At 41.9% G+C, this 26,875-nt stretch overlaps 3 protein-coding genes across 20 annotated transcripts in view; 2 read left to right on the plus strand and 1 right to left on the minus strand.

Moving 5' to 3' along the window:
• Window positions 1–4,735: 4,735 nt before the first annotated feature.
• LOC1273909 (uncharacterized) lies at window positions 4,736–6,563 on the plus strand. The gene is made up of 2 exons (XM_312943.6): window positions 4,736–5,120; window positions 5,190–6,563. Exons 1-2 carry the CDS (start codon window positions 4,936–4,938, stop codon window positions 6,328–6,330), a joined length of 1,326 nt encoding a protein of 441 aa, XP_312943.4. The 5' UTR covers window positions 4,736–4,935; the 3' UTR covers window positions 6,331–6,563.
• Window positions 6,540–9,251, plus strand: LOC3290778 (tubulin alpha-3 chain). The gene is made up of 7 exons (XM_563022.5): window positions 6,540–6,631; window positions 6,697–6,937; window positions 7,007–7,427; window positions 7,491–7,696; window positions 7,763–7,968; window positions 8,042–8,291; window positions 8,393–9,251. The coding sequence occupies exons 1-7, from the start codon at window positions 6,629–6,631 to the stop codon at window positions 8,425–8,427; spliced, it is 1,362 nt and encodes a 453-aa protein (XP_563022.5). The 5' UTR covers window positions 6,540–6,628; the 3' UTR covers window positions 8,428–9,251.
• Window positions 8,494–26,875, minus strand: part of LOC1273910 (uncharacterized protein ZK1073.1) — a 47,822-nt gene continuing 29,440 nt past the window's right edge. For 9 of the 18 annotated variants that reach the window (XM_061641603.1, XM_061641597.1, XM_061641602.1 and 6 more), the window contains exons 3-9: window positions 16,962–17,012; window positions 15,974–16,037; window positions 15,716–15,833; window positions 14,818–15,100; window positions 11,255–11,367; window positions 11,005–11,167; window positions 8,494–10,915 (exon numbers count right to left, since the gene is read on the minus strand). In XM_061641603.1, coding sequence (XP_061497587.1) covers window positions 10,676–10,915; window positions 11,005–11,167; window positions 11,255–11,367; window positions 14,818–15,100; window positions 15,716–15,833; window positions 15,974–16,037; window positions 16,962–17,012 — 1,032 coding nt within the window. In that variant the 3' untranslated portion in view covers window positions 8,494–10,675. Of the gene's footprint in view, window positions 10,916–11,004; window positions 11,168–11,254; window positions 11,368–13,413; window positions 13,426–14,817; window positions 15,101–15,715; window positions 15,834–15,973; window positions 16,038–16,961; window positions 17,013–18,815; window positions 19,207–23,488; window positions 23,627–26,875 lie in introns of those variants that run through there. The other 9 variants (XM_061641593.1, XM_061641595.1, XM_061641594.1 and 6 more) reach the window with 5 other exon arrangements.

The following is a 26,875-nucleotide window of genomic DNA, read 5'->3' on the forward strand; positions in this document are numbered from 1 at the left end:
AATATGTTAAGTGTCATTTTAGTTACTTTCCGTCTTGGTGTCCAATCTAACACTGATCCTTTTAAGGTTAATTGTCTGCCTAAACTCCATGTCAATCATATATTAGTCATAATCATCCAGTGTCTAAATTACGATAACGTTATCGCCCAAGTTGATGCCCAACCATAGAAATGAACCTGTCTGTGAATGATGATCAATATGTTTTCCTAAATGTTTGCAGCTTTATTGAAACCTCTACAGAAACATGCAATACAATGGCTTGTTCGTGTTTTGGATGCTGAAAATAATTAAATTTTCTTTGGGGAACGATACTAAAATATTTAGTGAATAATGCTCAGTAAATTAATAAATTCACCTAGTGAAAGTATAGCATGCCATGACAGTATTTTTTTTACGTATCTTCTAACGTTCCTCTCTTAAGGCCGGGCTACATTGATCGTACTCGCAAGCGTAATTTTGATTTTCACTAGCGCATCTGGCGGCGACTGGTGGAAGCTATTTTTGGTCATCCAGGGAATGGTCATGCCGGATCTCAAAATTAAGTAGTTTTTCCATCGTTTCCCATTGCAAAAATGGATGCAATGCGTGCAAGACATGTGTATCTACGTTTTACAAAACTTTTCTCCTCCGAGTTAAGTAAAAAACATGGAAAATTAACATATTTTCTGAAGCGGCTCCAAATTGTTTGGCAAAATGCTTCGGTCAGCCGTCGCCAGATGCGCTAGTGAAAATCGAAATTACACTAGCGAGTACGGACAATGTCCCCCGGCCTTTAACTGACCTTTCCTTAGCTTCATTCACATGTTAGCTTTCACACACGTTTAAAAGAGTGGTGCCAATGTGTTCCCGCTTCAGTGCGCACCCGATGGAGACGGAACCACAGGAATTACACTTCAATTAATTTCCCACGGGACGGTCTGTCTCCCCACATCAAACCCCAGCATGTGGAGTTTGATGTACGGTCGGTGTGTGGGTGCCGAATCAAAATTAACGTGTAACGAGCAGCGAGCACCGAGTGTCCGAACATCCGCTCGCATGTCGAGCTGTTGATCTGTGCTGCTCTGTCTCGTGTATGTGTGCGTGTGTGTGTGTGTGTGTAATCTAGAACCGAACTGTTGACCATGCGTAACGGACAACCTTCATCTACGAGCTTAAGGGTTTCCGGTTTTCGAGGGTGTGCATAAATCGACCACTCGCACACACATACACACCAACGCAGAAAAAAACACCTCCTCCGGAACCGAGAGATTAGACATCATAAAGGGAGACGATTTGTGTTTTGGAAGTGGTTTGTGACCGGCCGACCAAACGAACCGATTGGCAGACAAATTGAACCGGAACGGTACCTTCTTCCGGCTGTTCCCAGCTCCCAGCGATACCTGAAGGGTTTGGGAGGGGGGAGAGGCAAATGCACCGGAAGGAAGGAACACGGTCGGGTATCTCAATTTCCTGCGCGCTCAATTGTCGACCCGTTCCGATCACCTGCGTGCCAATATTGTCGATTGTTGTGGTCGGTGGATTTATGGTCGGCATTTAAGCTGTCCCATAAATCATGCGACACGGAACGAAACTGATCCGATGCCGTAGTGCAAAACGGCTGCGTTAAGTGCGATAGCAGGCAGGATGGGATTTTTTATTCCCTAGGCTGGTTATTTTCCTGGTAAAAAAGTCCATTTTTTTGGCGCTACAAACCGAGCCCAATTGAAATCGGGTGGGGATTGAACGGCGAGGAACACATAGCTCAACAGATACAGGTCTAATCTTGTAGGCAAATGCTCGACCCGGTTGCTGCTGATTCGTATTTTCCACTTCAATCCGCTGTGAATGAAGTTGTCGCAAAGACATCATCTGCGCGCATTCCAAGCCAGACAGGTCAGTAGGCAATAGGAAGTGAAGATAGAGAGAAAGCGTAGGCAAAAAAACGACAAACTCACCCAATTTGCCCCGACCTTAAGCGGGTGCCATATATCATATTAATATAAATTTATTGCCGTTAATGTATGCCATTTGTGTGAACCCTTTTTTGAGTGTTTGCATTGTTTCTGAAGGAAAGTTTGCGCGAACGAAACGGCAAACATTGATCGATCAGACCAATTACAGTGTCGAAAGGGTATCTATTCCAGCCTGGAATGTCCTTGTAGTCATAATTGGATAGTCAAAGGCTGTTTACAGATATATAATATATAAGTCACTTGTTTTTATAAGAGTCCTAAGACTGATCAAGTGCAACGATATCGAAAGAAAGAAACGATCTTACTCTTAAAAGCCCGTTTTCATTGCGTTGTACGATCATGCGAAATAAAATATCTCTAAAAGCTTTTTTGACGTGCTAGTTGTGTAAAAATCTTAATTTTGAAGTCACTTTCAAAATAATAAAAATATTAATTGATAGTTTTCTAATGGGAAATGAAGGTTCGGTAGGGAAGCAAAGCCAATTCGTTGACTAGATCAGGTGAAAGAGGACCGGTCAGAGATCGGGAGTTTACATGAATCAGAAGCTGTAGTCAGGGTGTGAAAGTCACAGCAATTAAAAATGTGCTTGCAGCAATATTTTGATTGTGGAACGAATTCAAAATTGGGAAACATTCGTTATCTCGACTTGCCGACGATAAGTTGACTTTTCTTAAAGTAATCAAATAAAACTTATATAGAAAACTATAAATCTAAGAAAGCTAACATATTACATTACATATTACATGGAAGGAATTAATATTATGCAAATTGACTAAACGGAGCAAGACTGCATCAGAACGCATGTAATTATCGAACTTTTTGATGGGACTTTTTGCCAACAACCACCTTTTTCAAATATTCGACCGTTAGAACCTGTTAGTGTGTTTAAAAGTTCCACACATAGATGTCGCTGTTCTAATTAACATTGATCAACTGTGGCACATGATGAACTGTGGTTTCTACCAGTGTGGCCAGATTATTTTGGCGGTTTTCGGTAGGCGCATCAAAATTTTATAGGTAGTTTTCGGTAGGTTAAAACTCGAAACTTAACTCGATTTGAAAGAAGTGAAAGCGAAAGAAGTGTTAAGCGTGATGGGAGGGGGGGGGGGGTGGGGGGTACTAATGCGCAAAATTAAAGTTCCATTTCAAAAGAATATGCATCCTTTACTTAGGATATGGATTAGATTTGGTTCAGCGGTTAAACAAATGAATGTCTTTCTGAAGTGTTGATCTGAAAATGTTATTAGGAATTCTAAACCAAAGAATAACTAAGATGCTTATTCTTTTTTCTCAGTGGTGGCAAGTTCTTTTTCTTGGGGCTCCACGCGACCGCTTAGGGCCACTGCAGTGCTCCAATGGATACGATTTTATCGTACGTGCTGTAATTTGATTTTCGCTGGATTATTTAGATTGATTTGATTGTTTGGCTGAGTTTCATCGTTCAATGATTACAAAAAATTGTATTTTTTTCCTTCAAACATAATTTTATATACATCGGTATTTCAGGTCACTTTGCCCACAGGGCAAAGCGAGCTTTTGGCGGCCACCGTCGCAAAACCGTCGCAAAACGTCAAAACCGGCGTCGCATGTACTGCAAACCGACGTCGCCAGCGAGCGAAACTCGCAACGATTTCGAGGCGCTGGCGACGGTCGTTTTTGACGTTTTGCAACGGTTGTTGACCTTTCGAGCGAGCTTTTGCCCTGCGGGCCAGTGTGACCAGATTATATAGGCAGATTTCGGCAGGAGCACTGTTGAGAACGCAACCAGTTAACCGTCTTGTGTACGACCAAAAAACATTACCCAAGCGCCACAGATTAAGCTTAAACGACTGGAAAATTGAATATCCATAGAAAAAAAATGAAAGCTCCACAGCTTCATTGGTTTGATCAATAGATGGCGTATTACAACTCATCATTATATTGCTATCCTTTTCTTGCAATGAGTTTCGACAAGTTTCATCTTATCATGACCTATATAGCCTTCTATATTTCTGAGCAAAAATCTATATGAATGGTCGTATGGTCAGATACGTGGGTATCAACACCAACGACCATTACTCATATCTCACTTGCTTCAGTACTGGTGGTTTCCATTGGAGTTTAGTATTTAAACAATCGTATCGCCGTTCTAGTTCTAGCGATGCATAACTTCAATGCGAAACCATACAACAGTACAGAGAAAATGAGAAAGCTCTCCTCCAAGCGATGAAGCTCAACTGGTTGGGGTATCCCACCAACAAAGAGCGCCACCAGCTTTTTCGCTATTTTTAGAATGCATGAGTCGTTTGCCGTCTGCTAAACGAAGTCTTTCTATATTCCGTTTAGGTGGAGAACTTGAGTCGTTTAGAAGCCGTTTAGTGGCCGTTTAGTGGATTTGTGGCACTTGGGTACCTTCCCCTCGCCTGAAAATTTCATTCTCTTTGTCTGTCGGGAAAGCTTTAACCGCCGACAGCGAGAATCAAATTCAAATTTAAATGACTTTCTTTGACGAGAAATTTTCGAAATCCACGCAACTGACATTTTCTACTTATTATGAACATTAAATTTTAACGGATAAAAAGTGCCAGGCAAACAATGCATCAGCGCGTTAAGTAACAAATGTGGTTAACAATCCTTGAAATATCATTCCAAGCGCCACAGATTAAGCTTAAACGACTGAAAAATCAAATTTCTGTGATTTTCGGTAGGATAAATTGAAAATCGTTAGTTTTAGGGCGGTCATCTGTGAATCGGTAGGCATATAAAAAATCGGTATTTCTGGTCACTCTGAATCCAAACAACAACAAACCATCCGATTGTGAATAAACAAACTGATAACACCGGACATTGCTATCATTGCAGGAAAGCAGCACATAAAAATAGTAAAAGAACACAAAGACCAGCGCTTATCTCGACATCCAATTCGACCATTTTGCACGGCAATTGTTCTAGTTGTTTCACAGCGAGCGGGTGTTTGTTTTGTTGTTTTAAACCGGCCAAATCATGACCAAGGATAGGAAAACATCTTTCCTCACTGAGGAGCTGCCACGAAAAATTCTTCACTACTGCCCAGAACTTGATGGTGAGGGTAAGATTTCCGATGTTCAACTATCAACGCCAGATCATTTGGATGGTTTTATGTCGACGATTCACAAGCTTTCGTTTAGGTACGAAAGCAACGATGGAACGTAAGTGATATGAATTCCTCTTAAAAAAGGGAAAACAAGCATTATTCAAACATAGTTTTGCTATTCCAGTGTCGTGCAAACGTTGAAACTAATGGTGAAGGTGATGAAGGGTAGCGACGAGTTCCGGGAATCGTCCATGGGCAAAACACAATTCACCAATGAAATCTACATCTACACGAAGGTGCTGCCCGCGTTCCAAGAACTCCTAACCGATTCCGGCCTAGCGGGAGACTGGTGTCCGAGGGTGTACTACGGTGAGGCGGGTCACTTTCCAACCTACAGCGACCAGTACGAAACCATCCTCGTGCTGGAGGATATTTCTCCGCTGGGCTACAAAGCGGGACCCCGGCTAGATCTGGAGGAGGAACATCTGCGCTTAATGGCACGTCATATAGCATCGTTTCACGCGTGCACATACGCCATGCGTCTTCGCAACGATGCTCGATTAGCCTCCCTAATCGAAGGCATTGCTCCGCTGGACTTTGTGTCTGGAGATAAAACGTTCACCAGCTACGATGTGCTGCTAAAGTTGGGCGCAAACAGACTGTACAAGTATCTGGACGATCATCCCGAGCAGCTGGATAGTGAAGCGTTCAAGCGGGACATGAACAATCTTCGCCAGCGGTATGGTACAACGCCGATCAGTCTGATGCAGGATCTACTTCGTAAGGATGAGACATTCTCGGTCATACTGCACGGTGACTACAACCGCAACAATGTGCTATTCCGTGCGGATGGCGCTGGCAAGCCGGTCGAGCTAAAGATGTTCGACTTTCAGGAAAATCGCTACGCAACGCCCGTTATCGATCTGACGTTTTATATGTACATGAGCATGACGGAGGAGCTGCGCAACCGGTGCTGGGATGCGATCGTACTGGAATATCATACCGCACTGCTGGAAAGTCTGGCCACAATTCTAAAAGTACCACAAGAGGATGGTCTGCTGGATCCGTATCGGCTCGAGCCTTTTTTGGAACATTTCAAGCGTCATGCCATGTACGGGGTGATTGTGACGTTACACTTTCTACCCTGGATGATGTGCCCGGAGGAAGAGTGCGAACAGTTGGCGCACCATTTCGCGCGAGACGTACACTCGAAAGAGCTGGCCCACTGGACGCTGGTCTGCGGTGGAGAGGAGGTAGACAAAAGACTGGTCGGAGTGTTGCGACATGCCAGCAGCAAGGGATATTTTGAGATCGTGAAGGAGTAGATCACGGTTTTAGAATGATTTACTTTTTTATTATTTGTTTAATCAATTTATACAGCAAAGTCAGCTAAAATGCTTTATTTTTTGTTAATTTTTACATCACGTCAAAGTGCATTTATTTCAAAACAGTCAATAAATCTAGTAATCATACCATTACATAGGGGTAATCATCAAAGTAGTCGTGGTTTTGTAAACCTTCAACTTAAACAATAAACAAATTTCCCGTGCAACGATAAGGATGTTCTAAATTTATCAAGTGAAAATTTAAAAAAAATTGTAAACAGAAAACTTACAATAAAAAATGGTAAAAAGTAGTAAACAAATGCAACGCAAATGCTGCTGTATAATTAATAACAATTCTTAACGCAGCCAAGACGCAACCGTGAAACGATGAGCATCCACCTCGGACAGGCCGGTGTGCAGATGGGTGAAGCAATCTGGACCCAGTACGGCCTGGAGCACGGCATTGGGATGGATGGCCAACGGATGGCAGAGATGGCGGACGGATGCGACACACAGTTCCACGCGTGTCCTGCATTTTATTCCGAAAACGGTGAAGGGCGCTACGTTCCGCGGGCCGTCTTTATCGACACGGAACCGATGGTGATTGGTGGGTAAAAGCATTCCTGCTCTTACTGTTTAATTTAATTTCTGTCTCTCTGACCACCCGCCCCTACAGACCAAATGCAAGCGGCTGAGATCGGTGAACTGTTTAACCCGGACTATCTCGTCCGCGGTAAGGAAGATGCGGCCAACAACTATGCCCGCGGATACTACAGTCTATCCCACCGCACGCTTGTCGGAGCATTCGAAGCCATTCGGCAAATGGCGGAAGACGCGGACAACTTACAGGGCATGCTGCTGTACCACTCGTTTGGAGGAGGCACAGGATCCGGTGTGACGGCACATCTGCTGCAGCAGCTTGAGGAAGAGTTCCCACGGAAGACTCGCCTCTCGTTTTCCGTCTATCCTTCCTCGTACCTGTGCACGAGCGTCGTCGAACCGTACAACACAGTGCTGATGACGCACCGCAGCATGAACAGCATGGAATGTTCGTTTATGATGGACAACCAAGCGATCTACAGCATTTGCAGTTCCAGGTGGACGGATTTGTGTTTCTTTTAAAGGAAATAAGTTTAATTTCCCATCCGCTTCCATTCTAGGCTTTCCATCGAACGGCCCAGCTATGCGAACCTTAATCAACTGATCGGTCAGGTTGTTTCCGGTGTGACGGCCTCGCTACGCTTCGGGGGCGATCTCAACGTAGACATGAGCGAGTTCCAGACCAATCTCGTCCCTTACCCAAGGCTACACTTTCCACTGATTTCTTTCGCACCCATCATTACCTGTGAAAATGTGAACCACGAAAGTGAGTCTTGCGTAGCAGGGTTTCCACCGGCATCCGTGTAATGAATGTGCTTCTCACCCAATCCAGACCATGATATCGGCGCAATGACGAAGCAGCTGTTCGAACCCGCCTGCCAGATGGTCCGGTGCGGGTCGCCCGGACGGGGCAAATACATGGCCTGCTGCCTGCTCTACCGAGGGCACATACTGCCGAAAGACATTAACGAAGCCATTGCAAGTATCAAGGCCACGCGCAGTGTGCGGTTCGTCGATTGGTGTCCCACCGGGTTCAAGGTTAGCATTGCACACGCAGTGTGGAGCAGGAGCTAGTGCTGCGGAAGTTTAGCTTTTTTGTTTTCGCTTGCAGATTGGCATTAACGCGATGCCTCCGAAAATGGCCCCCAATGGCGATCTAGCGCCGGTCCGACGGTGCGTAACGATGCTTGCCTCCACTACCGCCATCTCGGACGCGTGGAGCAATATCGACGAGAAGTTCGACATCATGTACCGGAAGCGTGCGTTCGTGCACTGGTTCGTCGGGGAGGGCATGGAGATGCAGGAGTTTAGTGAGGCTCGCGAAAATCTCGCCTGTCTCGAGATGGACTACCGGGAGGCAGGTTCGTCTAGTTGCGTGCCGCAGTAGCTTATCTGTTGAGCTGCAGCTGAAAGGCTTCGTCTAATCGATTGGTTTTTTTCTTTTTATTCCCCCTTTTCGCAGATAGTGGAGTGTCCAGTGACGTGTCTGAATTTTAGCAAATCAAGCAAATCAAACTATTTCGTTTCGGAAGAGATAAAAATGGCAACCAACACACACGCGTGCACGGTTTTCGTCAACTATATTCTCTAAGTAAGATATATGTACTAATATTTGCGTTTAGAGGGCGTGTTTGGGCGTTCTGACGCGCACGCATTTATAATCGTTTCCCATGATTAATGGTGGTATTAGTTATAAGATGCAAATGGCGGTTGTTTTTTGTTTTCTTTTTCTTCCTTTTTTTGTGGAGGACTACACATCCTCTACCAATAATTTGCGACCATCTTTCATTCAACCGCTCCGGTCGGCTTTCTAATTGTTGCAGCTTCTACACATGTTAACCAAGGGCGGCATCCAGTACCGGTCCACGGTGCAGAAGTTTCGCAACGCTTTTCGCCCAAAGGTAGCCTCCTTATTTGCCTCCTTGCCTTTCGGAGCAAGTGACGCATGGCGCGCATCAACCTGATTGATTAAAACTAAAAAACCAATAGAACACATGCTGTTTGTGCCTAGCTCCTCAGCTCGGTAGCCTGCCTAATGATCACAATACGCAACTAGACGATCAAAGCGGCTATTGCGCACGTGCAACGAAAGCCTAAACGCTCAACGCTAGACAATGGCTCCCTCTAGGAGAAGACTGGCTAATGCGCGTAAATTAGCATTTTCCGATGCAGTTTTTTTGTGTATTCTTTTCCTACCTGTTAAAGGTCAAGGTCTCCAATGTTTGCATTTTTAACGATTTCGTTTGTTTTTTTTTCTTCTTTTTTTATTAGCTTCATCTAGTTCTGTTGGCATATTTAGTTTATATTGGCTTGTTAATCAATGTGTTCTGTTTGTTTGCAATCTTTTTTTTTGTTACCTTTTTCCACTTTCATTCTTTTCCGTTTGCTTCCTTTTTCACTTTCAACACAGTAAAAGAATACTTAGAAAGACTTACACGCACTAGCCCCCTCCTTTTCCAAGCTTCGTTTTGCTGTCTTTGTTATGTGTGGTTAAATGTTGGCCACTCTTGGCTTCCTCTCCGCCTCCTTCTCGCCATCGTATTTGGTTCAGGGTAAAAAGAGACAAAATATAGGTATATAGGCTTTTTGTATATACTTTTTGTGTATAGTTTTAATGAGTTGTTCTCGTACTTTGTTGCTTCTCTGCTGAAGACTTTTCTTTCAATTATGATTATGAAAACGGTGCTGCTCCATCGCTCTACTTGCTACATGTATATATGTTTTACGAGTTAATTATACGTTGCTTCATTCCACCTGTTCAGCCATCTTCCCCACCAGAGCTGGCTAATTTTTAAATAGTTGTGTGTGAGTGTATACGCCTGCTGTATATCAGTGAGGAGTTTGTAAGGGGTTTGTGTGTATATATATAGGCTCTCTAGAAATCATACAAATCGATCGATACCCTATCGAATATATCTCGCTATCAAATAGAAGCAGCAATGGTAGTGGCAGCAGTAGTGCCCTCATACAAAATCTGAATTCGCTCAGCTTCGCCGAGAAGTTTGGGAGCGAAATGACGTGATGTGAACGCCATGCTCAAAGTGACTCCCATTCGGCTGCCCGGTCCTGAAAGCCCTTCCGGCAAGACAATGTTTGTTTTGGTGGAAATTGTGCAACAAGAGCAACCAATTTGATGATGGTGCACACGTACCCTCGGTCTGTAGTAAAGCAACAGTCAGAGAGTTTGTTTGGGAGCCGATTCGTTAAAAACGCTTTTAGTGTTCAGTGTTTGAGGTTACAAAGGTTTCGTTTTGGTTTTGTTTTGTTTTTATTTTGCCTATTCTGTGGCTCTACATTTAGATAAAAATATTTCCCACGAGTTAACAGTACGTGCTTGTTCATGCGCTAAATGTTGCTATACTTGAATACATCGTTCACTACGCTAGATATATGCAAGGAAGTAGATATCGTTTGACGTTGGTTTTGTTTATGTTTTTTTTCTTTAAATGGTGGTTTTGTTTCTGATTTCTTGTATGTTGCAAATTCGAACGTTCAGCGAAATTGGATATCATTTTCCACCTATCATCGGGATAAACATACTCTCTCTCTCTCTCGCTCTGTTTTCTCTTTATCTCTCTAAACCACTTACTGCGAAACGGTCGCAGTCGAGAAACATCATCGAACAAATTGGGAAGCTTTGCCAGCGGGAGGGGAAACAAAACCTGCGCCCTTACTGTTCCTCCGCTTCGTCCGGCACTTCCTCGTCGAATTCCGGCCCGTTGTTACCCGACCGGCACAGATCGTTCTATTTCTTGATCGGGGGCAGCTGTTCGTTGATCGTGACGCTGAGCCGCCGGATGTTGGGCTTGTCGTAGTCCTCCATGGACATGCCACGGGACAGGCGCCGTGCGCCCGTCGATCCTTCGGTCGAGCCGCTGGAGCTGGTCGAGAACGCACGGTTCCGGTCGACACCGGGCATAGCGACCGACGTCAGCAGGCCCTGGCCCTTGCAGAACAGCAGAATGGACTGGGCCACCTTGGCAGGCTGCAATTAGTAATAGTGTAAATATGAGATATAACTTTTCAATTCGATAACCTGTTCGCAGTGCGGTGCAGACAGTGGTTTGCACTTACAGCGTCCGCCAACACGTCACCAGCACGTTCCACCTTCAGCAGCGTAACCTTCTCCTTGTTCAGATCCTTGTACAGCTTCTCGACAACGCTGGCGTACGGGCTCATGATGCCGGTAATCAGCAGACAATCGACCTTGCAATTCTTCAGGGGCAAATCTTTGCGCCTGCATATGAAAAGCAAAAGATAAGCGTGTACCAGTGCATCACAATCACCCCGAACGGAACTGCTCCGTCACTTCCGCTGTACTTACGACATAAATGCTTTAACGTATTGCTTTAGATTTTTGCTGTTCAGCGAACTGTGCAGACGGCTCTGGAACTCGGACACAATCTTCTCCTTGTCCGGGTTGTCGCCCACCAGTTGCTGCATTGCCGTGATGAGTTTCAGGTTTTCAATCGAACGTGAACGGAAGGAGAGTAAGCAAAAAGGAATAATTAAAGAAAAGGAAACATTCGCAATGATCGTATTGCACTCGATCGAGGAGGATAGAACGATCGAGTGATCATTTAGGAGGCGCTACAGGACAGAGCAGGAAGTGTAAGAAACGGGCAGCAATAATGCAACAACGGCTAAACGGGCTAAAAACACACATAACACAACATTTAACGTGAAGGGCTGCAACGATTTCATTCGTGAGCTACAGTAAACAGCTACACCTCGCTAGGTCCCATGTTACGCTCCAGCAGAGATTGTTCATTGCTTTGCTCTACTGAGACACATTTTCTTCTGATTGTCAATTAACAATTGGCTCAAGTATGTCAACAATTTTGCTAGGAATTTGTCTTATACTAATCCCATTAACTTGATACATAACGCATAAGCTTAATGTTAACATTACTTATATCATAAAATTGTTTATATATATTTCATTTTGAAATATGTTTTTAAAACATATACAGGAGACCCACGATATACGAACGATCCGAGCTACGATTATTAATTGAAACGACGATTTTGAGTTTGGCAGTTTACAGTTGTTGGTTTGCATCAATTAAAAGATTTTATTTTTGATTTCGCCTCGAATTTCCAGGAAATTAATTTAGTTTAAACACACTATTCAGGTATTCCCCGATATACGATCATTAACAAAGTAACGCTACACGAATATAGGTGTACGCCTGTATCCTAATTGTATTATCAAAATTTGTCAGTTTTTTTAGCGAATTGTTTTAATTTGATACATCAATTCCTTAAAATAACACTTTTTTCGAACTTCAAAAAATATTTTAAAAGGTATCAAAATGCACACTTCAGTTGAAATCATATTAATTGACTAGTTTATCTAAAACATACCACTTCAAGTAGAATTATACGAGAATTTGCTATAATCGGATGAAAATCTCAAAATTCGACTAACGCGTATCTCGCGGTTGTCTCTGGTTTGTATTAATAGTGTATATTGTGGAATGCGATGTATTGACGGATTTTCAACATAGATCTTTTTCGTCTAACGCCTTGCTCTGGGACTTTTCAGCGGTCTCAAATACAATCGTATGTCGAGGGTCTCTCCTGTACTAGAAATTGTATCCATTCGATCATCATAACATTTGCCTACCCAACCGTTTGACTACGGAAGGAAATTGTCTGTTAATTTTGGCCTGTTCCCGAGCTACCGAATCAAATCCGGTAACATCACTGTAGTATGTCAGAATCTATCACATTTTATTGTTATTTAAGCATACTGCATAACGTAATAACTTATAATTTCACAAAATATCCAATTCTTTTTACATATGGCATCTGCCTAAGTCGATAATCGCATAACTCGAGTACAGACAGTACATAGAAAAGAATTTGTGAATGAAAATTTTGTTAGATTCAGAACAACTACAAAACAAATATATTAAAATGATAAAATATCGCTCATTTGGATACATCTTTTAAACAAATAGTATAATTTATCTGAAAAATACAGGTATTTCCTATAGTTAGTTACGCTACAATTGAGATGTCATTTTAGAGTCCGATTAGTATAACTTAAATTAAATTAGCTTAAATTAAATTTGTCTTTTCCATAGGTTTTTCTTCATATATACAGGCTAAATTTGTGTTAGTAGCATCATAACGTATCATTTGTGATCGATTTGATATCGACTTTCTTCATCCCCTTGAAACAACCATCTTACTGCGTAACCATAAAACTACCTTTAAACAACAACAACATCGAACAAAGAAACCAACAACCAAATTCAACCAGTATTAAGTAACGTTCAAAAGGTGCAGCAGAACGATCTTTTCATTTTTGTGCACACAAAGAGAAAACGATCAGCCACGCAAAGCGAGCAAAGGTAAGTGGGCCCTTCCTCCCAGTGAGTCTAACGAGCAGGTTCTAGTGAAAAACAGAAGCTACAGGGAGCACATAATAACAAAGCTAGCTAAAAACACAATCAACACGATTACGCTAAATACCTCGGAGAAAACCTGCGTGAGATTTTGGTTTTGGGTTTGGTTGGCAGAACGAAACATAAATTGTGATGTTTTGCAGGATGCGGAGGATGTCGAGGTTGCATGGTTGAGTATATTCGTTGTAATTGGTATTTGGTTTTAATTTGTTGTTTTTTGGTTGAATTTTTTTATCACGTGTTAGAGATGTGTTGCATTGATTTTGCATTTTTATTGCGATTGAATTGTTGAAGGGACATTTTTGTTTTGTGATTATCATTTCCAGAGCGGAAATGTAAATCGATACGATTTAGTAGTAATTAAGCCGCATTGCACGTACACAATGTATACAATGTAACGGTTTTTTTGCCACAATCGCAATACAAACGCAACAAAAAACCGAATGAATAGTTTCCGATCATAAATCATTCGTCGTAAATGAACGACACGTCGGGGAAGAGGGGAGAAAAAAGAGAAAAGGAAAACATTTATGTTTAATAATTGGATGCTGATAACACTGTATGTTTGTCCGAATTGAACGGTTCATTAGGTGCGTTCATTATGCAGTTTGGTTGCTGTTGATGAATGGTTTTAACATCCTATAATGGTTATTGTATTGGAAATTAGTGTTTAATATCGAGATAGTAGCTTTTAGGATGTTTATTCCAAGAATTAACTTTATCAGAAGTAGTTTGTTTTGCTCTCATCTATCTTATGGAATATACTTTCAAATGCCTCATACATCGATATGTGGCTGTTGATTATTACTTACTCTGCTTTTGCATTATACTTTTGCAACATTTTATCATTAAAACTAGTGAACCACTTGGTAAAATGTATGTTTAACAGACCTTTTAACTCATTTAAGAATAATTTTTAGACTAATAAATTTTAGAATAATTTAATTTTGCTATTCTAACGTAACGTAAAAGGAATAAAATAATTATATATATGCAATTAGGCGGAGAACCATACACGTTCATTCGTATGAACATTGCACTATTCTCCAGTGATAAACATGAAAACATACGTGTAAAGGTTTACTTTTGAAAACGGGTGCATAAATACACTGGACACCGAAACGGTCACGAACGAAGAACAAAAATGAATCGTAAGAAAACGGTAATCTCTAACGACACCGCTCCCTAAACCATCTAGTAAAACATTGAAAGCCAATTCAAAATGGAAGTAAAAAAACACTTTAAACTGTATCGTAAAAAGTGGCCAAAACGGAAATGCCAAACTAATTTCGTGCTTGACGACATCAACAAAGTAACACTTCCCCCTCAAAACAAAATAAAATTGAAAATAATGTAGATTTTTCCCAAACGCGTTCCGTTTTTTTTTGAGCTCGTGAACAATACAACGACCGTGTTGATCGTACAGTATCGTGTGATCCCCATCTAAAACAGCTACCGGTTCAATACTTACGTAGCCAAACTTGTGATACAGCAGAAAGTCCTCGGCCGACTGGCCCACTTCGTCACCCTTCCACGAGATAAATTTCGTCTTGAACACGTCCAGCACGGACGCGGCCGAACCGGTAACGTTGATCAGAATCAGCCCCAGGCAGCGGGAAGGATGGGCGAGTCCGAACCGGGCCAGCACGTTAGCGCCCGCACCCTCGCCAACACCGATCACGTACTTTACGTGCAGGAAGTCGAGCACCGTGACCAACTCTTCGCCCAGCAGCTGCAGCGATGGGAACTGGAAGCTTTAGGGAGTCATCAGGAAAGAAGTATAGGTGAAGAGAAAGCGTTATAAGATGGAAGATGGAAAAGTTTTAGGTTAAAAATTGCTATTCAAAGTGTTTTCTATTCTGTAACTTATTTATTTAATAAATTGTATCTTGCATTTCTATATTTTTATGGCATTTATTATCAAAAAAAAATAGCATTAATGTTTCAAAACATATTGCAAGATTTTTTTTCTTATTTTTTAACTATTTTTTAATTTATAACAGCAATGATTAAAATGACAAACGCCTTCATTTTGCCAATGACGTCAATGAAAAGAGGGCGCCTGGTACTTTGTACATAACATTGGGTGTATATTGAATCAAACGGCCAAACCAGGACGCTCGCACAAAAAAAAACTCTCCAATCATATCACACAAATGAACCATATCCATTATAATAACTTATTTATTTCATCATCAAACGGAAAGCTTCAGCTCCAAGTAAATCCCAGGCAAAAAGGCAAAAACCCCGTAAGCTTCAGTAATAATTTGTAATCTCTTCATTGCTAAGCTCATTTTCATTCAGATGATATACATGGATACTTCTCTCCCTTCCCTTCCCCCCCACCCTACCCCTGTCAATATACTTACGAGTCGGCCAAATTGGGCGCATTATCCGCATGGCCGGGTACATCGATGTGAATAAAGCACGACCGTTCTTTGATTTCAATCATGCACGCACTGTTGACGAACTCCTCGAACGATGAATCTACCCGCCAGAACAAGTGGTTGAAGGCAAGTGCAAATGAAGAGAAAGACAAAAGTACAACATATAGACACGCACGCGTACACATTAGTAACGATGGATGAGCTTTTGCTCATTTGATTTTTGGCGCCCCGGAAACTTACGGTTTGTTCCCAGATCGTGCACGGTTAGGAAGACGGCTCGCTTTTCCTGTTGTGAAAGATCGCCCTGTGAAATGGGAGAACGAACGAACAGACAGAAACACGAGCTGGCTTTAATGGCATCGCAATACGAAGAAAGTTGGAAAAATACGATCCCATCTAAAGGGAAGTAGCAAGTTAGGAGCAAGTTTATTCATTCATCCAGTTTCATTTTGTTCCGCTGCTCGTTCCCTGTTTGCACTTTGCGCTTTTCTAACATAGTGTGTTCGGGTAGAGGCGTTACCCCGGTAGTGAGTGTACGTGTGATGGCGAAGAAACCAACGCCCAGAGACAGTGAGAGTGAGAGAGGGAACAGCGAAACAACAGATCAACGGTATAAGATCTGCCCGAGATGCGGCAGGAAAGTTTTCCGCCACTGTAGGAAGGAAAGTTTTCGCTCGGAAATGTGAGCAATATGATGTCCGTTAAACAAAGCTGAGTGAGGTAGGCTAGGGTTTGGGGAAACTATCTCACCCGTCATCGTGGGAAAGTTTTGCTTTCGAGTTTATGTGACTCATGAAAAGCAATCGATGGAAGAATTTGCCCTTTTTCGAAGCAATATATTTGTTTGCTTTTCGTGTTATTTTTGTTTTTTTTTGTTTTGTTTCTTGTTTTGTCTTTAATTTTCTTCACCGCGCTGAGCAGGGATGAAGAAACTTGGGTTAAAAACAAGCTCAATAAGTTTTCTCTATCAATTTTATTTATCTCACAGCAATGTAAACATAATTAGTGCCTGTCCCAATGAAAGGGAACGGTATGATAACAAGGATATTGAATCGGGCTACCATCAAAAGTGGAAATGGGAATGAGGGTTTCGAATATAGAAACTTAAGCAATAATCAAATATAGGTTTTCCAATGTTTATGTTGGACGTTTTGAAGTCAAAAATAATGCGTTAATTTTATTACATTCATGGCTACTAAATGATGTTTGAGTCCTTTTTGTAGCTTACCTGCACTGTGACGATGATTTCACCGCTCTTCTCCGTATTAACTGCATAGCGCTGTGGGATAAATGAAAAAAAGGAACAGAACAAAAATCACTATTAAATAAACGTTAAGCTTGCATCGACGAACTTCATTTGTACATTTATTACACCCTTCAGCGCACATGTCAAACTTAAGCCGATGTTAACATTAATCAACACCCAGGCAATATAATTGCATTACAGCCCTCTCGTGTCTCTCCCGCTTCATTATCCCGTGGACCCGTGGGGGAAATTATCTTATCACATGATGGATAATCGTTAACGAAGGGTTTATACATTCATCAAACGAAATCAATATCGCATCATAAAACACAGCCCGCCCATACACACGGCCCTGCATTGAGGCACTCGTCGTGATACAAACACGTCCGAGTCCGCCCACCCAAGCCCAAGCCGGGATGGATCGATCGAAAATTGCAATCAGCAAGCGGCCATTACATTCAAATTGCATCCTCCACTGCAGACGACCGATGGTGGAAGAAGGCTGGAGTGAAAGGGATCCGGCACTCTGCATACAGTAATGCGATGCAGAGGATGCTAAGTTATCTTGAACGAGATACTTGATGCCGGTTTCACACGTTGTCACAATCAGGACGGCAAGTATTGAGATGAATGTTACATTGCCAGTGTCATGTTTTCCAACTCAATGTAAGCATTCGCTCAGTGGAATGTATTAGAACCGGTGGCAGGCGAGCATCGTGCAGGAATTCTATTGAATTAGATTATTGAACTGCATTTAGAGATGCGAAATAAAGATGAATCAGATTCCCTTTTATTATATTTTTTATTGTTGAACTAGTTACTTGGTTGACCCATATTACTTCTTTCGATCACCTTTCAAAGTATGACTTAAAATACGTTACATACTTGCTTTTCTATAATGCTTTAAAGCAAAGCTATAGAAGGCTTCACAAAACATGAATGAAAGCAGAACCTCCTAATCCTAATCTGATCATCCTATGCCACACCTATCCATGACACTATCCATTCACAGTGCAATCAACGATAAATCTCAATGCCCCAGTTCAGCTTGTCAACGAGGGGCATCACAAATGGTTTCTGTTTACCAAGCGAAATGCTATATTTCTCTGGAGAAAATCCAGTTTTCCAATTTCATCTGCTTTTTTTCCTTTGTTTGCCGGTGTACAATTCACAACACAATGACGGATGAAGATATACTGCTTCCTACTACTCTCTTATCGCCAAAGCTTTGCAGCTCTGACGGTTCAAGATGCATCTGTAAAGGCATCTGTTTATATGAGACTTTAACACTGATGAACCACACCATTATACAGATTGTTTGTGTTGCCATTTACAGAAAAAAAACCAACACATTTGCGTAGTGCCGATTTTGCACAATTCCATTAAGTCACTCGAATCAATTTCTTGCCCATGCACATAGTGCCGTCCATATTTCACTCGCTCGAGTGGTACTGCTATTGAAAATTTATGAAAACTCCTACTCGCGCATTGTGCCTGGATTGGATCCGTTCCGGTGCGGCAGCTCAGCGACTCCGATTCGTACCGCCCTGGGTATGTGGTGAAGGATGAATAATCCATGAGCTAAATCAACCTGATCCATCTGGACGCTATCGTACGATAAAGGGAATGTGTGTGTGTGTTAGTTGGAAAGCAACAGGAAAAGCTATACCCACTCGAATGCATTGTTTAATTTGCATGAAAAACTCAGTCACTTGTAAAAAGAATTCTTGCACTTTCGTTTCCCTGCTCTGCACACTTCGCTTCCTCCCTCCCACCGTACGATTACCCACGCTCACACGGTAATACAGGCATTTGAAACATATTTTTCGCATTTACCCGTCGTCCCATTTGGCAGCACAAACATAAATCGAACGCTGCGTTACGATGCTATGAAGCGAGCGGTTCCGGTTTTCGCTGATGCCGTCGCTGTGTGTAGACTCCGCTTTCTGCCGTGCGCTTCGTTACGGGAAAGTTTTCGCCTCGGTCACTTCGCACACAGTTTCTTGGCTTCCCTGTTTTATTTAGGGTCAATTTTATGATTTTTTTTGTATTCTTATTTATCGTTTCACTTTGTTGTAACTCAACTTGTTGCGCTTCTGTTTACCGGACGGGCGTTGGGTTTAGATTGAAAGTTCTACAGAATGCTCGTGTTGCCGTGCTTGTTTGCAGCCACATTACAGATAAACACACAAATATACACACACTTTACAATCCACTTTAAGGGGTGCTTTCAGAGAATAAACAATTATATCAATCTTAAACACTCTATGATCTTTTTCTTGTTTTGATTGATATTCCAATGCTTTGCTTTATTTTGTTTTAATATTTTAACATATTCTAGCAATTATATAGGTGAGTATTATGTTATGATTTTTCAACAAATGATTTTTCTTATTTTCAAATTGACTGATAAACGATATTTTCAATGGATTTAATTTTAACCCATATTATGCAGCTAATAACAATAAAAAAAATATTATGATGGCTGTCTTTATTAACGCTTTTTTATAAATTTGACATCATTTTTGTTCTGTTATTGTGGACAATTTTGTAACGAATTCGTAATCGTAATGTACATAATTAATTATAACGCAAAAACATGATAATTGAAGATAAAATATAAAAAAATATCGGTCATTGTTCTAATACCATTTAAATGACATTATGTATTGGTAAAGAATGTTTCCAGTTTTGGATGGCTGCTTGGTTCATACGTCCTGAATCACCTTGTCAAAAAATAAACTTTTTCCTATGTTTCCTACACATTCCTAACAATTTCTTTCCATCCATCGATTCCATCGAACACTTTCACAATTTTACATTCCTTATCGAACGTTGCACACCCACACACAAAAATGCGCTTTTTTCCATTGCTCTCGGTCAATATTTGAGTTTCAATTTCATCCTCGGGCCCGCATGTTTGGCTCGTGCGCTTCTACCATTTCCGCTGCTGCACCCTGCTAGCAAACAATCAACCGCTCGCTCGCTACCACGCTTCCCATTTGTTCAATATTGACAGCCACATCGGAACCCTTTCACTTTCCAAGCTCACCACACCTGAGCGTCCTTACTTTCGCTCGTCCTTCGTGGCTGCCCGGTGGGTGGGCTCATTTTAACAGCAAGCTAATATTTATTTTACAGCAAGCGTAAACATATGCCTTTGCCGCGCACAGCGGGCAACAACTGGCGAATCTTAACGACGAGCGAGCGAAGGACGAAATGGACGCGCACGGCGGACGATCGGGAACCTCGACACGAAAAAGTTTGTTAGGCGTGAAAGTGCAAGAACCCGCGTCCCGCTGGCCTTTTCCGTTACCGTACCGTACCGATTCGATTGAATTCGGCCAGGAAATGCCTTTCAGTGCCAACGTCAACAAGTGGCCACTTATCGAGGTTCCATGTTCAACGATGCTTCGTGCAGTCGGGGAACAAGAAGCCGAAGAGCTTCTCGTGTGAGTGGTCGTTTGCTGTGGCGCCGTTGCGATATGCAATCACCGTTCCATCGATAGACTTTCGAGCACTTGGAGCACATTTCGTTACGTGACTCGGAACGTTTTGCAGCACCGTCACGGAAATACACGAAGGAATGGCTCTGTGTACGGCGGGGCACCACGTCACCGAAGCAAGGTGCGAACCGGACCGTAAATGGTGCGCCTGGCACAGCAAACGATAGGCTTGGAGCGTTCGTGCCCATTTCCTAGTGTCCTCGATTTAAAAGCGTCGTCTATTTTTGTTTTACCGGTTGCGATTTTGTTTAGCTATGTTTGAGATGTTTTCCACAACAATTTTTTTTTCAATCCTTCCAGTCACGAACAAGCTTTCGGTGTTTTAACTACGTCTCGATAGGCATCGCGGATGGAACGGAATTAACTTTAACGATACGAACGGGCTGACAGGATAATAGCTCATCTGCATAACAACAAGGGATGAAAAAAAAGAGGAGCGTCTTTTCGAGCGATGGAAAGAAATGGTCTGTGGCTGACAGTTAGACAAAATCACTCGAAAATAGCCCAGAAAGAAGCGAACGTAATGGAGCGATTAATCAGCGCAAATGGAGATTGAGTGCTCTCGACCCGGCAGTCACTCACTAGGCAAGTTTAATAAAAAGTCGTCAAGCAACGCAATGCATAGGTAATGAAGTGTTCAGGAGCAAAACAAAAAATCGGTGGAAATGTTATGGTAACTGCTGTAACTGGGCAGAGAATTTAAAAAAAAGACATAACAAAAAATTGTTAATTGTGATGCATTAGCATAACATGAGCTAATGTGTTTTAATATCAATATCAATTTACAGCTTTTATTTATTGCTTCCTATCATTTGAGTCAAAGTCATTATGGTGAATTTAGTTATTGACTACAGATCGTCATTTGATGATCGTCGTTTGATCGCCAACGTTTCCCTTTGATATGTATCTGGTCTACTACCGGTATAGTTCCATTTCGAACAACCTTTCCCTTAGCTTTTTTTGGTTATTTATTATCATTTAGCAACCTTAAATGTTGTTAATAGAGTAGATTTTTGAGCACAGTACAGCATAAAATGTAAAAAAGGAAAACTTGTAACACTTACTAAAAATTGCAAAGTGTATAATGTTGTTTAACACCAAACCATCCTACACATCTCAACTAATTCATTTAAAACAGTGTAGGGAGTTTTTACTTAAATTTGTTTGAGCTGTTTGTTTCTGAATTAAATATAGAATCTAGTTTCAGCTTAGTTTCAACTTGCTTCATGATGAGATAAAATTTCAAAAACTAAAATTGGATAAACATAAACATTGAAACAAACACTCAATTTATCCTATAGCCTCGAATTGCATGAATAGCTCAATTCAATCAAAGTTGGGAAATTTTCTCTAATCCTTGTTTTTGTTATGGTTGAATTTCATTTATCAATCCAGAGCAAACAAACCTACTGCTCTTCACCGTTCAATGGAGCTGCCTAACACCGCACACATCACAACTGGGACTGCACTTGTATGAATTATGCGAAAATGCACTTAACCGCATCTCGACGATGGTTTCATTCCGCAATCAAGTGCTATAAATAAAGTACCCTTGCTCGTGCAGAGAAAACACACACTCACACACTCCAGCTCTCCATCAATCGCATTTAGTGAAAACAACATCTTCGGTTGCTTCTCTCCTCGCTTCACTGCCACCAGCCAAGCACAAACCGAAATTACGACGCAGAAAACTTCATTTCCGATCAATTTCCAATCAACGAAAGTTCGTTCGATCGATCGAAAGAAAGCTAGCTTGGGATCGGCTACCGTCCCAACCTAGGCGTGACTGAAGGCTGTGGCGTGTTGACGCCTGGCAGCTACATGTGCGTCCGTGCCAGCCGGTTTATTGGCAGCATGTGCGTTGCAATGAACTTTTCAATTGCAGATAATTGCTTTTAAATTAAATCGCTTTTCTCGCGCTCGAAGCCAGTTAAGACAGGCAGGCAGTGTGCACAGCAACAGCAGTGGAGCGATTCCAGTTGCTAGCAGCCATGAGCTGGCCAGCACTGCACGGAGCTGGCTTGAGCCGGATGAGGAGTTAGTTGGTGATTTGTTCGCTTCGTAATTTGTAAACACAGTTTGAGAAGTTTCATGCTTTTAAAAGAGTAGGAAAGATTAAATGTTTTATAAAATGAGTAAAAACAATATCTGATTATTATTATTAAATTTTGCCGCCACCTTAAAGCATAAAGCATGATGTTTGTTTTACTTGCGGCTTCTAGGTTACTGAAATAGCCACAAACGCGGAAATAAACCTATTTATAAACTTAAACATTTCAATTCAATCTAATTGTTTACGCTAACCCTAGAACTGACTTGGCCATGGACACCAATAAAGCTTAATTTGCTATTAAAACCATACACCATTAAGCAGCTCAAGTCCGCGGAACCACCCAAAAAGCACGGAAACATTCTTCATCAATCACACAAAGAAACTGGCGAGTGAAAACAATCTCCACCACGCTGCCGTTGTGCCTCGAAGAGCTTCTCGAATATCACATTTGTAAATGACGCCGCACGGTGCCTCATCTTAACCATCTTAACCGCTCACGGTAAACATCTTTGTCTAGAGACATCCATCAAGCTGCCACGTTTCTCGTCCTTTGGCAGCGCGAACGCACCACGCAATCACCGCCGCACGCCACTAAGCAAACACGATTGTTCGCTTTCCAGCCCGCTCTTTTATGTTCGCTTAATGTTGGGCTGCTTTCATGGTCAATAAATTGCACCACATCACGGCTCGCTTGCTACGGAGCAGCTCACTCTACTGTACTCTACGCGGCGAAGGGCGAAGGGCTGGTAAGAGTGATGAACGCACCGAACACCACTAATAACCCGAAGCGTTTGCGTATAATTGGAATTGGAATTATGATTGAAGCGATACTGTTGCTCCCGCTGGGCCAATGCGTAATAAAAGCATCGTTTGCGTCACTTTCGAAAGCACAGCACTGTGAATCTCACTAAGGCAGGTATTGATTATGATTCTAGGGAAATTAAAGCAACCGTAAAGTTCACCAAAAATAATACCACTGCCACTATCAAACTGATCACACACACACACGTGTCACACACGATCGCGAAGAACTTTTCGACCGCCTTTTGGACTGGGACGGATCGCCAGTTGCGTTGATAGTTCAGCAAAGACTGAACGGCCAGCATTTGCGCATCGTCTGAGATTGGTGTGAAAACCTCCCGCAAGCCCGCTAGCAAACAGCAGTTCGATTGATTTGCATTGCCCCCCCATATTGGAATTGAAATTATTGGAATTTTCATCGCCCGCTTCTCCCGCTGCTCCCCTGCAACTCGGTCAGGGTTACACTCCGCCTCCGCCTGACCATCCTGATTGGAAATGGGCTTCCCATCCGTCAGCTTCCGCTCGATTGGCAGTGATTGGTTGAAGCGTGGTGGTTGAACGTTTAAATTAGCTCCACAAATCATCATCGCCGAAGCTGGTTGTGTTTTGTTTTGTGTGGCGTTCTCTGTCGCTCTTTCTTGTGTGCGGTCTATTGGCCCTGCGGTCCATGGCACAAGCGAACGTAAGCTAGAACGGAATGCATGCGCATCACTTCCATTTCGATACTATTTTTATGCGTCTGTATCGTTTTGCTTCGATGCGGGGCGATACAAATTGGTGAGCAAAATTCAATCAACACTCTCTAACCAAGCATCGTGCATTTATCAATGTGTATGTGTTGGTGGTTAAATGAGGTGAAACATTGGTTTTTTTGTTTTTGGTTTGGAAACAACCCACAATGGCACAGCCCTGTCGCGGTGACCCCTGTGTACACTATACCCGCCAAACAAAGATGGAAATTTGATACCACGCGTATCGATCGGCAACGGCCAAATGGATCCGCATAAAAAATGACACACCCAGCCCACGGCCTAGGGCTGGAGGCTTAACGTAGCAGGACGCTTTTTAGGACGCTTTGTTCTCCATCTGGAAAGGTTGATGATGGAAGGGGGGAAAAAGGCCGTTTCCCATGGCCATATCGCTTACAGCCACCACCGCAGTACAGGTTGGGATACTGTCCCGGCAAATCGTGGGAATCCCTTCGGATTAATCAATTATCCATCAGTTACTTCGGTTAAGCCGAAAGGTAGAGCGTAATACGAGTTAAAGGGCCCACGGACCGGATACGTACCAGTTCTTTAACCTCGAGCTTAGCAAGAAGTGGTGGTGAGCGGAGCCATTTGTATCGGAAGAGGAAAGCGGGCGAGCATCGAAAATATCGAATTTCATGCATAAATGATAGCTGATAAAGTAAACCTTTTTGAGAAATGAAGGAAATCCGATGGGAAAGGAAATTTGTTTAGAGGTTTGTTAAGCATTTTTATTGCAACAGAAAAAAATGCTTGTAAAATTGTAGATATACTGCTCTACTAATAAATCATTGCCAAGGCACATTTCATAGCTATAACAAATCAAGCATCTTCCTGCGACTGCAGCAACTTCGGTAATGTTCAACACTAAAATAACGAACATTCATTTTATATAAATATCATTTTTGAAGTACGAGTAGCACCTATCTGAGCAGAATTGATTTAGGAAAATTGGTCGATATCGGGTTACATCATCGAGATCGAAATTTGTCTCTATCCTACACCTTTCAAGCAGCCTTATGATTTTTCCGATGACTATACGAAAAGCGCATCATAGATTCTGTTTAAATGGAGAGAGGTGCTAGCATCTCATGGATTCCAATATGTAAAGAAGAACCATTTAATAAGCAATTTATACTACAGCCTAAGGTTAGACGTAATTATTAAACGTAAAACGTAATATATTACGTCGAAATGGGTTCCAAAGGCTTACTGCCACGTCCTCATCATCTGGACTCATTTATAAAAATGTGAGCTTTTTTTAATCCAGAATAATCTTAACAAATCTGTCAATAAATAATGTTGTACATATATGCCGTAACAATCTACATCGATTTAAAATTATTTTTAAATTACCCGTTTTCCCAATCACACCGTCTCCCCGTGGACTAACTATCCGGATACATAACACTAATAAGTCTCAAAAGCCTGTATAGGCCGGAATGGCGACATGGGGCGTTACGTCAAAACAAAGATTATTTATTTTGATCTTTTTCTCTTTTTTTGTGTGCTTTTGCTCATATAGTGGACAGTTTTGCCAAATTTGAAAGTCAGATTTTTGCAATGGCCTCGCAAAAAGCTGTTTTCTTCAATTTACTTTTATTTTAATGGAAAGTTACACCTTTCGATCTTAGGTGGAAGTTGAATTGCTTTTGTTTGATTACTATCTGAAGTTAAATTCATTGAAAAACAACAGTACAGTCCATTTGGTCAGTAAACAAACAAAACAATTTGACCAAAACTCTACTTCCCTAGCAACTGGAATCAATTTCGCAAAGGCTATAGAGCAAAACTTTGTGCAAACAACACTTTTCCGCATGGAGATAACAAATTAAAGCACCGCTAACAACATTACCTAACCACATTATCACAACACTTGATGGATTTTCAAAAACGTTGCACACACCACAAATTAATCAATAGTTTGTGTCGATAGTTTGTATCAAATCAGATGCCGTATGAGTGATGTCCGTCGCTGTGTCTCAAGTGCTGTCGCCAAACGCACTTGATGCGATAAAACGATCGCATGGCAAACCCACCCTTCTTCGATGGCCCGACAGTAGTTGCACTTAATGTAAAGTGCACAGGAACTACAATGTCAATACTGGGCTGTTGTTATGACATTTCGCACTATCAGCTGCTGATGTTGCATCATTCCGAATAAATTGCAATCAATTAAAGTACGCGCTGCTCGATGCACTGTGAACAACAGTATTGCTTAACAAACACTTTTACGTTCCGCTTTTCACTGTCCATTTTTACAAAAATAATACAAGACACTGCTGTAGATGCATCACAAAAGATCAACCACAATGACATTCATCGTTATCATCATATCTTTTTATCACTATACGTCGACAACCAGCTGATGTGGTACGCATTGGATGATTGCTTGGTTTATGGTTCAATCGCATAAACTCATTCACTATCCTTCACGTACATTTTGACTACTCCTTTTCTACCCGTACCACAACTTCATTCTTGCTCAATTCAGTCAGCGTAACCATGCCCTCAACGTCATTCGTTTTTATTGTTCACTTCATCCATCCACTTGCTCGAGTCACAGACGCACCAGTTTGAGGAGCAAAAGAAAAGCACGTTTTCTGCGAATGAGTCGCAAAAAAAACTGCTTCTAGTGTTAAAGCATTGACATCATCGTACATCCCCAAATACATCTTCCATCCGCAGTAGAGACAAAGCCGCCTTCAAACGCACCCGCCGCATCCATCGTTTAGTATCGTACCAACCAGCTCAGCGGACCACGTTTACCCGAGGATGGGGTCACAT

Source organism: Anopheles gambiae, chromosome 2 (assembly GCF_943734735.2).
Source record: "Anopheles gambiae chromosome 2, idAnoGambNW_F1_1, whole genome shotgun sequence".
NCBI classification, from domain to species: domain Eukaryota; kingdom Metazoa; phylum Arthropoda; class Insecta; order Diptera; family Culicidae; genus Anopheles; species Anopheles gambiae.